General features: G+C 48.1%; 1 protein-coding gene across 1 annotated transcript; it reads right to left on the reverse strand.

Annotated features, from left to right (window-relative positions):
- Positions 1 to 1,894: 1,894 nt before the first annotated feature.
- Positions 1,895 to 9,423, reverse strand: LOC148834003 (carbonic anhydrase 4-like). Its single transcript, XM_088916278.1, has 9 exons — positions 9,311 to 9,423; positions 8,639 to 8,693; positions 7,457 to 7,498; positions 7,112 to 7,282; positions 5,627 to 5,775; positions 4,267 to 4,356; positions 3,460 to 3,532; positions 3,206 to 3,369; positions 1,895 to 2,378 (listed from the first exon to the last, which is right to left on the reverse strand). Exons 2-9 carry the CDS (start codon positions 8,691 to 8,693, stop codon positions 2,193 to 2,195), a joined length of 930 nt encoding a protein of 309 aa, XP_088772404.1. The 5' UTR covers positions 9,311 to 9,423; the 3' UTR covers positions 1,895 to 2,192.
- Positions 9,424 to 15,847: the final 6,424 nt, after the last annotated feature.

Here is a 15,847-nt window from a genome sequence, read left to right on the forward strand (position 1 = left end):
TGCTTATCGCACACAGCTGCTGGCTCATGTGTGCACGCTGAGAGACGGGAGAGGGATCAGGCACAGGCACCTCCAGCTGCTGTTTAACACCATGAAAACTCCCCTGCTGGCACACTGTCTGAGTGAGTGTGAAGCGGTGAAACACATGTATGTTCATTTATAGGCTGCACACACTACACACGTCTATATAATATACAGTATATGTGTGCGTGTAGGCATTATTTGTGGGAAAGTTTGTATTACATGTATGTATTTATGTGTACAGTATGCAAGCATGTGTACAGTATGTGTGTGACTGAGCATGTGCGTATGTGCTTGTATGTACAATGCATGTATATGCATATGTGTAATGGATGTAAATATGCATGTATGCATCTGTATATTTATGCATGTTTGTCCGTGTGTGAGAGTTTTCATCTGTGGATTTGTTTTGCATGAATGTACACGTGTCTGCACATATTTGTGTATACTGTATATGCATGTATACTGTATATCCATATATTTATGCATGTATGTGTGTCTTTACATGTGTGTATTTGTTATGCATATACGTACATATGTCTGCACATATTTGTGTACACTGTTTATGCTTGTATATATCTGTATATTTATATATGTGCAGTATGTGGGTGTTTACATGCAGAAACATGCAGTAATATGGACATACATCTATTTATTTTGCATGCATGTATGTCCATATTTCTGCATGTACGTACATATGTCTGCACATATCTGTGAATACATGCATGCATGTACATTAGAAGGACATGGGATTGACTGTCCCAAAAACAGCTCTCTGCCATTATTCAGGCTCATTCCCAGCAGTGGTCTTCCCTGCACAGAGCTGCCCTTCAGGGTGACGATTGGGGGGTCAGAGGTCAGAAGGTCAGGGGTCAGCGGGTCTTGGTGGGTCAGCCGGGCCAGGACGTGTGGAGTGATTCTGTCGTGGAGAGAGAGACTGTGTCCCACACTGTGCCTCGGCCACCATCAGCTCCTCTTCTTATCTCCTGGAACGTTTTGAGATGAGCGCAGCTGATCGCAGAAATGTCCTGACGTGTCACACTCTTATCTGATTTGCGGGCAGCTTTATTCTGAAGGGTGTGAAGAGATCTTGTGTTGCTTCTGTCTTCAGCTTTCTGAGAGAAGTGTGCAAAGCACTCCTGCTCGGGAGCTCAGTGCAATTTCATAAGAAAACAAGACCGGTCACAAACAAGATGAGGCCGTTCTGCCCAGCTGCCCTGTTCCATTGCTGGTAGATAATTCTTCCTCAAATTCTGTTCAACACTCCCACCACCCTTCATGTACAGTAGTGGCCTCCTGTCCTGTCTGAAGGATCTCAACCAGCTCTTTTTGGAAAGAAATCTGGATATCAGCTTCAAGAACATGGCCAGGCTGCTTGCTACACACTCCCATCACCCTCTGTGTAAGGATGTGCTCCTGTTCTCAGTTTTAGATGCACTTCCAGTTGGTTTCCTCTCTTGTGCTCCAGCTGAAAGCCCTGAATCTAAAGGCTGTTGATGAAGTCACGAGGAAGACTCCCTGTCAGAGGCCCCAGGATGAACCCAGTAATGGCTGGACAGTGACACCGAGGAGCTGGAAACTTCTTCTGCGTGACAGGTGAGGTTGTCGTCAGTAGGTGAGAATGAGACAGGGCAAGTGCTGGGGGAGAACTGGGGGTCCTGGCAGCCTCTAAACAGGGATTGTCGGGTCTCTGCACAAGCAGGTAGCTGAACTGTGAATGTGTTGAAGTCCTGGATGTGTCTCTGGACAGGGGAGGGTGAGTGCGAGCTCGGGTTTGATGTAGAGAGAAGACTCTGGACTGGCCTGGGTTGATTCTCGCCGGAGAGCAGCAGGGGGACAAAGTCACGCTAATATAAACGACAGACATCAGATGGAGAAGAGAAGCACCAGCATTTATTAAATGTTTCAAACAGATTATCCGACAGTAATAATTATTCAAACACAGAATAAGCAGGATGACACACACATACAGAGCAGTGCCACCATGACATTAGAAAGTCCTGATATGATTATATATTCTTCCAATATTACATCATATATTCCAATAATGACATCATGCAATCCCCAAATGACATCATAGCCCCTGTACCTTACTGAGTGGATGTTATATTTATGCAGATGCAGACGTAGAGTGAAAACAATGACTTTCTCAACAATGCCCCCCTGTTCCCTTAGCCAGACAGAACGTACAGCTCCTCTTCAGCTTCGGTTAAGAGCCGGGCAGGGCTGCTGCCATCCCTGGAGCTCGCACCCAGGGCCAGCCCGAGAGCAGGGGAGGAGAAGATACTGCGGCCATTCAGAGGCTGGACAGGGCGATAAACATCAGCCAAGTGCAGGACTGTGGTGAACTGGTCAATCTGGAGAGAGAGAGGGGTTAATACACACACTGACTGGACACTCCAGTACATTAACACTGCACTGAAAGAGAGGGGGGTTAATACAGACACACTGACTGGACACTCCAGTACATTAACACTGCACTGAAAGAGAGAGAGGGGTTAATACACACACACTGGACACTCCAGTACATTAACACTGCACTGAGAGAGAGAGGGGTTAACACAGACACACTGACTGGACACTCCAGTACATTAACACTGCACTGAGAGAGAGAGGGGTTAACACAGACACACTGACTGGACACTCCAGTACATTAACACTGCACTGAGAGAGAGAGGGGTTAATACAGACACACTGACTGGACACTCCAGTACATTAACACTGCACTGAGAGAGAGGGGTTAATACACACACTGACTGGACACTCCAGTACATTAACACTGCACTGAGAGAGAGAGGGGTTAACACAGACACACTGACTGGACACTCCAGTACATTAACACTGCACTGAGAGAGAGAGGGGTTAATACAGACACACTGACTGGACACTCCAGTACATTAACACTGCACTGAGAGAGAGGGGTTAATACACACACTGACTGGACACTCCAGTACATTAACACTGCACTGAAAGAGAGGGGGGTTAATACACACACACTGACTGGACACTCCAGTACATTAACACTGCACTGAGAGAGAGGGGTTAATACAGACACACTGGACACTCCAGTACATTAACACTGCACTGAGAGACAGAGGGGTTAATACAGACTGACTGGACACTTACAGCTCAATACAAACATGTTTAAGACACACACACACACACACGTCCGCCTGCCTCTCACCAGATCTCTGCTGACCCTCACAGGCTCCTGGAACACGGTCCATACCACAGCCTCATTACAGTCAGGGGTGGTCAAGGACCCCCTGTAGCGAAAGAACTTGGATCGGTCCACCCCCCTCAGCAGGTCGTCCAGGGAGAGGGACAGAGCCAGTCTCTTATTGGAGCCTGTGGGGGACACGAGAGAGAGACGCATCCTTAACCGAGAGCACTCGCTGATGGACCCTCACTGGCTGGACACTCCTCTCCTGACCTCACCTGTCCCAGCGACCTCCTTCAGGAGTGACGTCAGTGTCTTCCAGCCCTCGGGAGTGCCACCTGCCTCTGTCGCCTAGCAACCCAAAGACAGGCAGGTCAGCCCCAGTCTGTGGTCTTCAGCTCCACATGTCTGAGATCAGCTGGTCACTGGACTGGACAGCGCCACTGGACACACACAGTGACCCCGGGGCCCCCCAGGAGCAGAGAGCCTGCAGACTCATCTCCCTGCAGGAACACTGCCCTCTACTGGACACGGGGGCTCAACCAGACAGCTCTGCTGGCTTGACAGATGAACCACACGTTTCCAAAGAAATAACAATTAGGAAGACATTTACAGACATTTACTACAAAGAACAACAGAACGTTATTTGAGACGTTCACTATCAGTTCTCTGTTATCATGCCTGTCCTCTCTCTGTCCTGTCTCTCTCTTCTATTTGTCCTGTCTCTGTCTGTCCTCCCTGTGTCTTCTCTGTCCTCTTTCTGTGTCCTGTATCTCTCTCTCTGTGTGTCTTGTCTCTCTCTCTCTGTGACCTGTCTTTTTCTGTGTGTCCTGTCTCTCTCTCAGTGTCCTGTCTCTCTCTGTGTCCTGTCTCTTTCTCTGTGTGTGTCCTATCTCTCTCTCTGTGTCCTGTCTCTCTCTCTCAGTATCCTGTCTCTCTCTCTCTGTGTGTGTCCTGTCTCTCTCTCTCTCAGTGTCCTGTCTCTGTCTCTCTCTCAGTGTCCTCTCTCTCTCTGTGTCCTGTCTCTCTTTCTCAGGGTGTCCTGTCTCTCTCTCAGTGTCCTGTCTCTCTCTCTCAGTACTGACCTCTATGAAGAAGCCCAGGACAGCGATGCCCTCAGGATCAGCCAGAGCTGCAGGCAAACTCTTCCCCTTCTTCACATGGACGATGTGCAGCTGATAACACAACACAGCACCACAGCACTTACACAACACTGAATGCTGTAACGCAACATTGAAAACAGTAACACAACACAGCTCAACACTGTGACACAGCACTGAATACGTGACAACACAATAACACAACACTGAAAACAGTAACACAATCCTGGAAACAGTAACACAAGCCTGTGTCAGTAACAAAAGCCTGTAGCAGTAACAAAAGCCTGTGGCAGTGACACAAGCCTGGAAACAGCAACACAAACCTGTGGCCGTAACCCAACCCTGTGTCAGTAACACAACACTGGAAACAGTTCAGTAAAGTTTATGTGCCACAGGCGCAAGCGCAAATAGATGCTTATTTGCAATGTAGGCTCCAATACAAAGACATTGAGGAATCATTAACAACACGAACACAGAACAGCAGCAGCACCAACAACAACTTAACATACTGTACATCTTTCAAAAAAGTGACACAAGTAGTGTGAGGAAAAAAAACCCGTCAGTGTGACCCAGTGGTCACCCCCTGTCACGCCTTCTGCTTACACAACGAGCTGCCGCCAAACCACACTGTAACCCCACACATGAGCACGCTCCCAACAGAGAGCAGACTGGAGCAAGGACACCTGAAGGCAGATCCATTTTTTCAACAGTTTGAGGAAGTAAAGGTGCTGTTGCTCCTTCTCTGTAGCTCCAGTTACACGCTGGGACCCCCTTAAATCATCAGCAATGAAGGTACCCAGGAACCTGAAGCTGAGAACCATGTCTATAGGTGTGGTCCCCACCCTGCTTTCTGAAGTCGACAACCAGCTCTTTGGTTTTGCCGACGAGCGAGAGATTGTTGTCGAGGCACCACTCCACCAGGGTCCTGACCTCATCCCTGTAGGCCGTCTCATCCTGACTGGCGATTCGGCTGATGATGGTACTGCAGTGTCATCAGCATACCTGCAGATGGAGCTGGAGCTGCGTCTGGCCTCACAGTCGTGGGTAGTCGTGGGTAAACAAGGAGAGCAGCAGGGGACCAAGCACACAGCCCTGAGGGACACCTATATCAGCGGTCAGCATGGAAGAAAGCTTTCCATCGCCCCTCACAGTCTGTGGCAGTAAGACAACCCTGTGGCAGTGACACAAGCCTGTGGCAGTGACAGAAGCCTGGAAACAGTAACACAAGCCCGGAAACAGTGACACAAGCCTGTTAACAGTAACACAAGCCTGTGGCAGTAACACAAGCCTGGAAACAGTGACACAAGCCTGGACACAGTCACACAACCCCGCGCTGTCCCCTCACCTCCATGGGGAAGCGCTGGCCATCCAGCAGGTGCTCGGAGCCGGGGAAGTCTGCGGAGTTTCCCCAGTGGAAGTGGAACTGGACAGCGGAGTACCAGCCAGAGAGCCCCCCGCCACTGACCCCCGCCCCTGGCCGCAGGGTCACCTGCACTGAGACACACAGCCAGAGAGAGCCAGGGTGTCTCCCATCACTGCTCCCGTCACTGCCCCAGTCACTCACTGCTCCCGTCACTGTCCTGTCCCAGTCACACACTGCTCCCATCACTGTCCCAGTCACTCACTGCTCCCGTCACTGTCTCAGTCACACACTGCTCCCGTCACTGCCCCAGTGACACACTACTCCCGTCACTGTCCCAATCACACACTGCTCCTGTCACTGTCCCAGTCACACACTGCTCCCGTCACTGTCCCAGTCACACACTACTTCTGTCACTGTCCTGTCCCAGTCACACACTGCTCCCGTCACTGTCTCAGTCACACACTGCTCCCGTCACTGCCCCAGTGACACACTACTCCCGTCACTGTCCCAGTCACACACTGCTCCTGTCACTGTCCCAGTCACACACTGCTCCCGTCACTGTCCCAGTCACACACTATTTCTGTCACTGTCCTGTCCCAGTCACACACTGCTCCCGTCACTGTCTCAGTCACTCACTGCTCCTGTCACTGCCCCAGTGACACACTACTCCCGTCACTGTCCCAATCACACACTGCTCCTGTCACTGTCCCAGTCACACACTGCTCCCGTCACTGTCCCAGTCACACACTACTTCTGTCACTGTCCTGTCCCAGTCACACACTGCTCCCGTCACTGTCTCAGTCACACACTGCTCCCGTCACTGTCCCAGTCACACACTACTTCTGTCACTGTCCTGTCCCAGTCTAACACACTACTCCTGTCACTGTCCCAATCACACACTGCTCCCGTCACTGTCCTGTCCCAGTCACACACTGCTCCCGTCACTGTCTCAGTCACACACTGCTCCCGTCACTGTCCCAGTCACACACTACTCCCGTCACTGTCCCAATCACACACTACTTCTGTCACTGTCCTGCCCCAGTCTAACACACTACTCCTGTCACTGTCCCAATCACTCACTGCTCCCGTCACTGTCCCAGTCACTCACTGCTCCCGTCACTGTCCTGTCCCAGTCACACACTGCTCCCGTCACTGTCCCAGTCACTCACTGCTCCTGTCACTGTCCCAGTCACACACTGCTCCCGTCACTGTCCCAGTCACACACTACTCTGTCACTGTCCTGTCCCAGTCACACACTGCTCCCGTCACTGACCCAGTCACACACTACTCTGTCACTGTCCTGTCCCAGTCACACACTGCCCCCGTCACTGTCCCAGTCACGCACTGCTCCCGTCACTGTCCCAGTCACGCACTGCTCCTGTCACTGTCCCAGTCACACACTGTCTCTGTTAGTCTTTGTCTCAGTCAGTCTCTCGCTGTCTCAGTCAGTGTGTGTGTCAGTGTTACCTGTGTGTCCGTTGTTGGTCAGCTCTCTCATGATGTTCTTCTCTCTGTACCCATTGAAGGTCAGGTCAGTCAGATAGGGTACAGTGGTCACTCTGGAGGTCCTGATGTCCACAGGAGACTGACGTTGCCCATTGCAGTGACCAATAGGCCTGGACACCCAGGCAGAAGGTCCTGTAACAGGGACACAGTGCCTGTGTACACTGATCGGTTGTGTAGATAGGAGACTCCTGTCTCCAGTCAGGCCATTCCTTAACCAATCATCAATCAGGGTCATTAATCAGAGCATTCCTTAATCAATCACTGATCAGGATATTATTGATTAGATGATTCACTCCAGTGTCTTACCACACTGCCCGCGATGGTAGCACCAGTGAGACTGATGAGACTCTGAAAGACAGAGAGTGTTACAAGAGGCAAATTCTCAGGACAACCAGTTTCCTGCTTTCTAACGACACTCAGAATTACACCTCCCATCCTGTTACTAAGGTTTCTCAGTGATCTCCTCTCTTATTGTGTCTCCTGTCCTGTTGTGTGTGTTTATCACTGAGAAAATATATCTGTGATCTCCTCTTTCTCTGTGTGTCTCCTGTCCTGTTGTGTGTGTTTATTACTGAGAGACTCTCTCTGATCTCCTCTCCCTCTCATCGTGTCTCCTGTCCTGTTGTGTGTGTTTATTACTGAGGGATTTGACTGAGGGAGTGAGGGTTTATTATTATTCTCTGTGATCTCCTCTCTCTCCCTGTGTCTCCTGTCCTGCTGTGTGTTTATTACTGAGGGATTCTCTGTGATCTCCTCTCTCTCCCTGTGTCTCCTGTCCTGTTGTGTGTTTATTACTGAGGGATTCTCTGTGATCTCCTCTCTCTCCCTGTGTCTCCTGTCCTGTTGTGTGTTTATTACTGGGGGATTCTCTGTGATCTCTCTGTCTTCAGGTATTCTTACTCCAGTCTGCAGGTGCTCTGTTGAGAGTGTGGTATCACCTGTGGGATCACAGTGTGGTTTGGCAGCAGCTCGATGTCTGACTGGAAGGTGTCAAAGGGGTGATCAGTTTGGCCCAGTCCATCACTGGAGCACAGCTCCCCTCTATCCCAGACATTAGTCTCACTATTCTCTCCCCTGCCCTCTGGTAAGTGTTATACTGTAGGAGCATAAAGACACGGATCTCCAGACTCAGAGACAGCTTCTTCCCTCAGGATGTCAGCTTGTCTAATTCTACAGTGACTCTACAACTGCACACTGGTTGCTGCTGCCTTTTATCTGTGTGTTATTCAGCTTCATTGTTGCTGCTGCTGTTGTTGTGTGCTGAGGTTGGTGTTTCCTCAATGTCTTTGTATTGGAGCCTACATGCAAATAAGCATCTCATTGCACGTGCGCCTGTGGCAAATAAACTAGACTGAAACTGCTCTGAGATTGTGTCTAATTAGATTGATGATTGAATACTCAATAGAGATGTATATCACTCTGAACCACAGCAGAGCTTCAGTTCCAGCTCAGGATCTAAGGAGCAGGGGGAGTGAGAATAATACTCACTGGCTCTCACTGAGGACAGCACCCCCAGACACAGCAGGAGGAGAAACACATCCATCTGTTAGAGAAAACCAGAGAGATGAGCGGAGAGACTCTGTATCCCTGAGCAGACCTGTGTCTTTAACACACAGCTGGTCACTGAACACAGACGAGCCCCAGTCCAATCAGGGCAATACAGCAACCTACACAGCCACACACAACACTGAGACTTTCTGTCAGGTACCGTAGTGAGATCTACTTATTTTGTGGTGAAAGCACAGTACAGTGCAGTAAAGACCAGTGAGATTGTGGTAAAAGTACAGTACAGTGCAGTAAAGCCCAGTGAGTTTGTGTTAAAAACACAGTACAGTGCAGTAAAGCCCAGTGAGATCAGAGTAAAAACACAAGGCAGTGCAGGAAAGCCCAGTGAGATTAGGGTAAAAACACAGTCCAGTGCAGTAAAACCCAGTGAGATTGTGGTAAAAACACAGTACAGTGCAGGAAAGCCCAATGAGATTGTGATAAAAACACAATACAGTGCAGTAAAGCCCAGTGAGATCTGGGTAAAAACATAGTACAGAGCAGTAAAGCCAAGTGAGATTGTGGTAAAAACACAGTCCAGTACAGTAAAGCCCAGTGAGATTGTGGTAAAAACACAGTACAGATGAGACAGCAGATGAAAGGAGACACACTTACTCTGGGGGTCACAGTGGTGTCGATGTGCCCACTCACTCAGCGCTCGGTGTGAGCCCGTCTGTGGGCTGTACCGTTCTTAAACCCTGCAGACAGCCAATCACACACAGACCCGTCTGCGAGAGGCCATCTGAGATGGGAGATAGCATCCACAGGAGGGTGGGTCACACCAGTGTTGCTGGGTGGAGTGTGTCAAACCTCAGAGCCACACTGAGAAACCTCAGAGAGGAGAGTGAGACTAATGCGAGCCGTGGTTTTGTATGCAAGGTTGAAAGTCCTTAGAATCGCTTTGAATGAGAAGAGCTGTTCGGCCTATCTGGCCTGTTTGGTAGTTAGTAAGTAATTGATCTGGAAGCTTCAACATCATGGCTGGGCTGCTTGTTCCACACTCCCACCACCCTGCGCGTAAAGAAAAGCCTCCTGTCCTGACTGGAGTGTTTCACCCAGTTGTGTCCTGACAGAGGCCAGGGTATCGGCTTCAACAACAGGGCTGGGCAGCTTGTTCCACACTCCCACTACACTCGTTATTAAACACACTGTCCCGTGGTTGGCCCTCGTGTCCTCCGGTTTACTCTGGAGAAGTCCGCCGGGCTCACAGTCCACGCGAGACTCACTCGGTCTCTATCTCAGAGCCGGAAAGCAGAGCCTTGAGCCCCAATCAAGGGTCCTGGAGAGCCTTAGCCCAGCCTACAGCTGTAAGACATGGGCCGGGGGTGAATCTGTCAGGGGTCAGTCTCCTGTCTTCTCTGATTCCATCTTCACAGCAGTGTCGTTCTCATCTTGATGAGCTTCTGCACTGGTGCTTGTGTGATTCGACCCTGATAAGTGCTCCCAGACTTTCCAGATAACTCAGGCGCACCTGATGGCTCTGCAGATTCCCCGGATCTGATTTCCAATCACCCAGGAGGGGAGACAGCAGGACGAAGCTGGAACTGAACAGACGAAAGAGCAGCTAGACCACAGGCACTAAGCAGGGGTGAGCATGGGCGCCTTGTAGCACTGAGGTCCTGGGGTTCAGCTCCTGGGGTGCTGTCTGCGTGGAGTTTGCATGTTCTCCCCATGTTCCTATGTGTTTCCTCCCACAGTCCAAAGACACACTGGTAGGATATTGGCCCTGGTGTCAGTGTGTGTGTGTGCCTTGTGATGGACTGGCGTCGTGTCCGGAGTGTACCCTGCCCTGTGTCCATTGCTTTCTGGGATAGACACCTTACTACAGGCAGCTCTCCCTCATCCCCAGGGTCTCATGAAACAGCCCCCTCTCCTATGTGGACAGCAGGGTGGCGCCGTGACTCTCTAACAGAGTCTGCCCTGCCTCATCTCGGAGAGGAGAATTCAGCTCTCAGGTTTGGGAAGGAAATGGACCAGCGATCGATCTCGCCCCTGCAGGCGGCGATTGGAGAAACCAGAGAAGAGAGCTCTTATCTGAGTACTGATGTTTCCATGGAAACCCACAGGGTTTGTCATCAGATAAAACCCCAGAGAAGACAGAACCGCAGGCCTCCTGCTTTCCACAGAAGCACTGACACCACACTCTCAGTCAGCCCCAGCCAGAGCTCGCTGCACCCTGCGGAGCTGCATCAGTGATCTCACCCCCATCCTGCAGTAAATTACCCCCTCAGGTCACCTGAACTACCCCACCCAGCTGTGGAAACAGGACAAGATGTGGTGTGGAAATTGCAAGACATCCGGTAAACCTTTTAGAGTAGGAACTGAAGGAACTGAGTCTCTTTAGTCATAAGAGTGTGTCCCCCACTGACAGACTGAAGAAACTGAGTCTCTTTAGTCTGAAGGGAGTGTCCCACACTGACAGGCTGGAGGAACTGAGTCTCTTTAGTCTGAAGGGAGTGTCCCCCACTGACAGGCTGAAGGAAGTGAGTCTCTTTAGTCTGAACGGTGTGTCCCCCACTGACAGGCTGCAGGAACTGAGCCTCTTTAGTGTGAAGGGAGTGTTCCACACTGATCAACCCAGCTGAATTCTTTATAATAAACAGTGAGACACAAGCCAGAGGACAGCAGAGGAAATGTTGGGGAAGAGCAGTACAAACTGTGACCAGAGGGCTCACCCTGTGTTATTACCATGAAAGGGTATGAGTGACGATGGCATGTGCTTCAGATCTATAGAACATACTTCCACACGTGGCACAGTGACTATTTCTGATTAGGTATTCCTAAATAAGGAATGAACCCAGGTCAAGTCAGGTCAGGTATGAAATTCAATTGCAAGAGTCTCTCACCCCTAAAAACAATGTCTGTGGTAATGCAAGAGACAGACTGTGGCTTTACTCTAAGTATAAGATAAGATCACGTTATTAGCCCTATTCAATTTCTTGCATTAGGATTTTTTCTTTTCACAGACCCCAGCTTGCTCTCCACGAGACACACAGGTGGAGATAGAGAAGCTTGGGGTCAAAGCACAGGGTCAGCCATGTATACAGCACGGCAGGAGCAGTTGGGGTTAAGGGCCTTGGAGAAGGATTCCTCTGCCGGCCATGGAATTTGAAACCTTCCAGCCACAGGCACAGATCCCTAGCCACAGAGCCACTGCTCTGCACCACATGTGCTATGAAACCCACTCGAGAAGGTTTGAGAACCTTAAAGAAGACACATACAAGGTGTCCCGTATAGAGCTCTTAACCCAAGCAGTTTTGCAGGAAGCTTTTATAGTCTGAGTACAGCTCTGGTAACCCTGTGTTATTACCATGAATGTGTGTTTAGAAGTGACCATTGCCTATGTACAGTATTTGAACTATAGACACAGTGGCGATTCCTGATAATATTATCCTCGCCTTGTTGTTTTTTCTGAAATGTCACACACAACAGACGATTGTTTAAAATGCATGGATGTCAGGTCAGGAATGAACGCAGGTGAGGCTTGTACACATTGGACCACAAGGTGAGTAATTCACTGCAGACAGGAGTGTGAATGACTGGAGATTTACTGATTCTCAGTACAAGTGATCTCTCACAGCAAGCAGAGCAGAGCCAAGAGTCTCCCTAGAGAGAGAGAGGACAGGAGACATGATGAGACAGAGAGAGAGAAGAGATCACAGAGAATCCCTCAGTAATAAACTAACAAAAAGACAGGAGACACAATGAGAGAGAGGAGATAACAGAGAAACCTTTAACAGGAAACAATATAATAGGACTGTAGACATAACAATGTTACTGAGGTTCTTTTAGAGTTGTTAAAACCCTATAGATTATTATTTATTCTGAGTCATTTAGCTTCAGATAGTGTTCTGAATCAGAAAGAGAAACAACAACAACTGTAGGAAAAACGTTTTACCCTTCTAGTTTTCTCAGAGCTTTCAGAACTCCAGCTCAGAAGTATTGGTCTCTATAGAGCTTGTCTCAGTGTGTGATGGAGCAGGTGTCTGGGATGGTCAGTCCAGAGCTCTTCAGAAGTTGGTGTTGGTCAGAGTCTCAGTGTATGATGGAGCAGGTCTCTGGGATGGTCAGTCCAAGTCCAGAGCTCTTCAGACGTTGGTGTGGGTCAGTCCAGAGTCTCAGGGTGTGATGGAGCAGGTCTCTGGGATGGTCAGTCCAGAGCTCTTCAGACGTTGGTGTGGGTCAGTCCAGAGTCTCAGTGTGTGATGGAGCAGGTCTCTGGGATGGTCAGTCCAGAGCTCTTCAGAAGTTGGTGTTGGTCAGTACAGAGTCTCAGTGTGTGATGGAGCAGGTCTCTGGGATGGTCAGTCCAGAGCTCTTCAGAAGTTGGTGTTGGTCAGTCCAGAGTCTCAGTGTGTGATGGAGCAGGTCTCTGGGATGGACAGTCGAAAGCACTTCAGAAGTGTCTGATGGTGTCTGTGACATATGTACACTCTTACATAGACACAGGACAGTCTCCTACTGTCTCAAGATGTGATTAAAGGGGGATCTGTAAGGGCCTTTAATGTCATGCAGATGTCTCTGCCTATTTATCTAAAACAGTTCTCACTTCTCATGGAGATGACAGTATGATTTTTATTCTTTGGAAAGCCTAAAGGCCACACAGGCTGTTTCTCAGAAGTGCTCAAAGGCCCGTGTGGTTTGGAGAAGCAGTCAATTTGTTTAGCAAAATTATCGTGTTTTTTGTTTTTACATGTTCCATGCAGGAAGGACAGCAAAGTGGTTAATAATACTTCCTCACATCGCTGGGGTCCCTTTGTTCAGTTCCTGGGGTACTATACAGTATATGTCAAAAGACCTGCTGGTAGGTTAATTGGCTTCTGGGGAAAGTGGGCCTGGTGTGAGTGTGAGTGTGTCTGTGTTTCTGTGTGTGTTCTGGTGCCTTGCTACTGTTGCTTACTGGGATATTCTGTGGCTTCCCTTAGACCTCGGATTGGAAGAAATGGTTAGAAAATGGATGGATGTTCTTGTCCAGACCACCGAAGGAAAGTGGACTCGGTCACTTGTTCACAGGTTTCTCAATGCACAGTTACCTGCTGGTTCTGCCATGAGTCTCCGTGTCAGCCAGTGTGTGAGGTGAGGAACAGAGGAGCCTTACACTCAAGGTAATTTTGGGAGAGAGACCAGAATGACACCTGTGGACTCCTGTCCCTCCTGTTGTCACACATACACACCTAAGGACTGCTGTGTCTTCTGTTGTCACTGGAGAGTGTTAAGGCCTCTATTGTTTTTGTTCAGGTTCTCATAATGGATTAATTAATTGTTAGAGGACTTAGAGTCACCTTCTCACATGAGGTTGATTTGTTCTAGTTTGGTTTATAAAGGGGTTCATAGTGCCACTTGGTGTTGCATTGGTGTATCTAGTGAAGAGCTCTGTCGAGTAAAGTCTCCTTAGACTTAATCATAATGAAGATGTGTTCAACTGCTGTGAGCTCTTCTGTCTTTGCTGAACCAACTCTTCTCCCCCATCAGATCAGGGTTTGTCCTGGAGGGAAGTGGTTCTGTTTCTCATTCTGACCCTCCTATCAGATCAGGGTTTGTCCTGGAAGGTCAGTTGCTCAGCGCTGACCCCTGTGGCCTGGGAGCTGTGGGAAACAGATCACAGAGAGCAGCATGTTTTTCTTACTAAGAGACTCAACTCTCTCTCCTTGGGTTATGACCTTAGATCTTATTGAAAAAAAAACGGCTCTGTCTATTTTGGAATTTTCACAGTTTTTGTAACACCTATTTGTATCAATACGAACACTCTGGTGCTGTGTGACCCCACACTGCCATCATCAGATAAACCTCCTGACTGCTGAGTCATAGGACAGCAGCCCTGCTGACCATCAGTGTGTGGAAACTCCTCTCATTCTGTCACCTGTGTGTAACAACATGGGCGTTCCCATTTAATGTCTCTCATAGATACTGTCACAGAGGGCAAATAAACGTGCATGGTTTTGACACCTGGTGTCCAGGACTGTATTGGTCTTGATCGGGAACACAATGACCAGCGTCTCAGTGAGGTAGAAATTTGATATTTCTTAGTATTTCCTTCTTTATCAACTTCTAATCCATCGAAGTTTCATGCAAGGACTCTCGTTAATCACCACACAGCTCAGAAGACAGCTCAGAGCTACAGTACAGACAAATTTTAAAATTTGTCTGCTTTTCAAAATCAGCTACTTTGCAAGCAGTACATGGCTCAAAAAATAGGTATCCTTTTCACTCGTGCAAACTCAACAAAAGTTTATTCTTTTATATTTCCGAAACTTGGACAATATGCTTCCGGGACTCATTCATAGTATAATCAACATACAGCCCCGCCCTCGCCTGGTCTTGCCTCCCGCTGTTCCACACACGGAACTCCCATTAAACCAGATCCACAGATATACTAAAACAGTAGCACACATGGCAATGAACGGCAGTGTGTTTGCATACTGTATAAATATACTATATATACAGTATGATACCGTATGGTTTCTATGCCACTACATATATTATGTGAAATATTTTTCGGAATCCAAATTTAAAGATAAATTGATTGCTGACCACTTCTTGCTGAAAATGTAATTAAGAAATAGAATATAGATTTTCTTAATGCAGATGTATACCTGAAAGAGGCACATCTCATTAATAATAAGCTATAATAATAAACTATTTTATACATCCAGCTATGCAAAAAACATAGAAAAAAGGCTCATCCCAATCAGGTCTCGAACCGCAATACTCAGAAGAACACTTGCTTGATTTAACCACTGCACTAAACTGACAGTTGTGTGCAGGGTGCAGGGTGCTACATTACAGTCTGTGATTATTTCAATGTCCATAACAATCTAAGAACAATAAACATTTTTTTAAAATGAACATCTGAAAGTTTCCAAAAATATCCGCAAGAGATATTGTTACTACCAAACTTTCTTGAGCTACACAATTCCATATTACTATTACATATTCTTAAAAATGGATAAAACATTATAGTGTTTAATGAAGTATATAAACTCTATATGGTTAGAACAAGCTCATCAAACCATTTCCAAAACAGCCACGGCACATTACAGAGTTAAAGACTTTGATGTATAAAATATTTATGAGGATGGTGAAATACTGTGTACTTTTTTATATATTTAGCTACCACTACCATCTACTGTATGTACATCAGGTATGTATTAT

Source organism: Atractosteus spatula, chromosome 5 (genome assembly GCF_055471065.1).
Source record: "Atractosteus spatula isolate fAtrSpa1 chromosome 5, fAtrSpa1.hap1, whole genome shotgun sequence".
In the NCBI taxonomy this organism is placed as follows: Eukaryota; Metazoa; Chordata; class Actinopteri; order Semionotiformes; family Lepisosteidae; genus Atractosteus; species Atractosteus spatula.

Excerpts from the sequence above, each read along its gene's own strand:
- LOC148834003 (XM_088916278.1), bottom strand. The coding sequence starts at position 8,693 with ATGGATGTGTTTCTCCTCCTGCTGTGTCTGGGGGTGCTGTCCTCAGTG. Across the intron at positions 7,283-7,456 it reads CTACCATCGCGGGCAGTGTG|GACCTTCTGCCTGGGTGTCC; the intron begins GTAAGACACTGG and ends TCCCTGTTACAG. Across the intron at positions 4,357-5,626 it reads GCCAGCGCTTCCCCATGGAG|CTGCACATCGTCCATGTGAA; the intron begins GTGAGGGGACAG and ends TTGTGTTATCAG.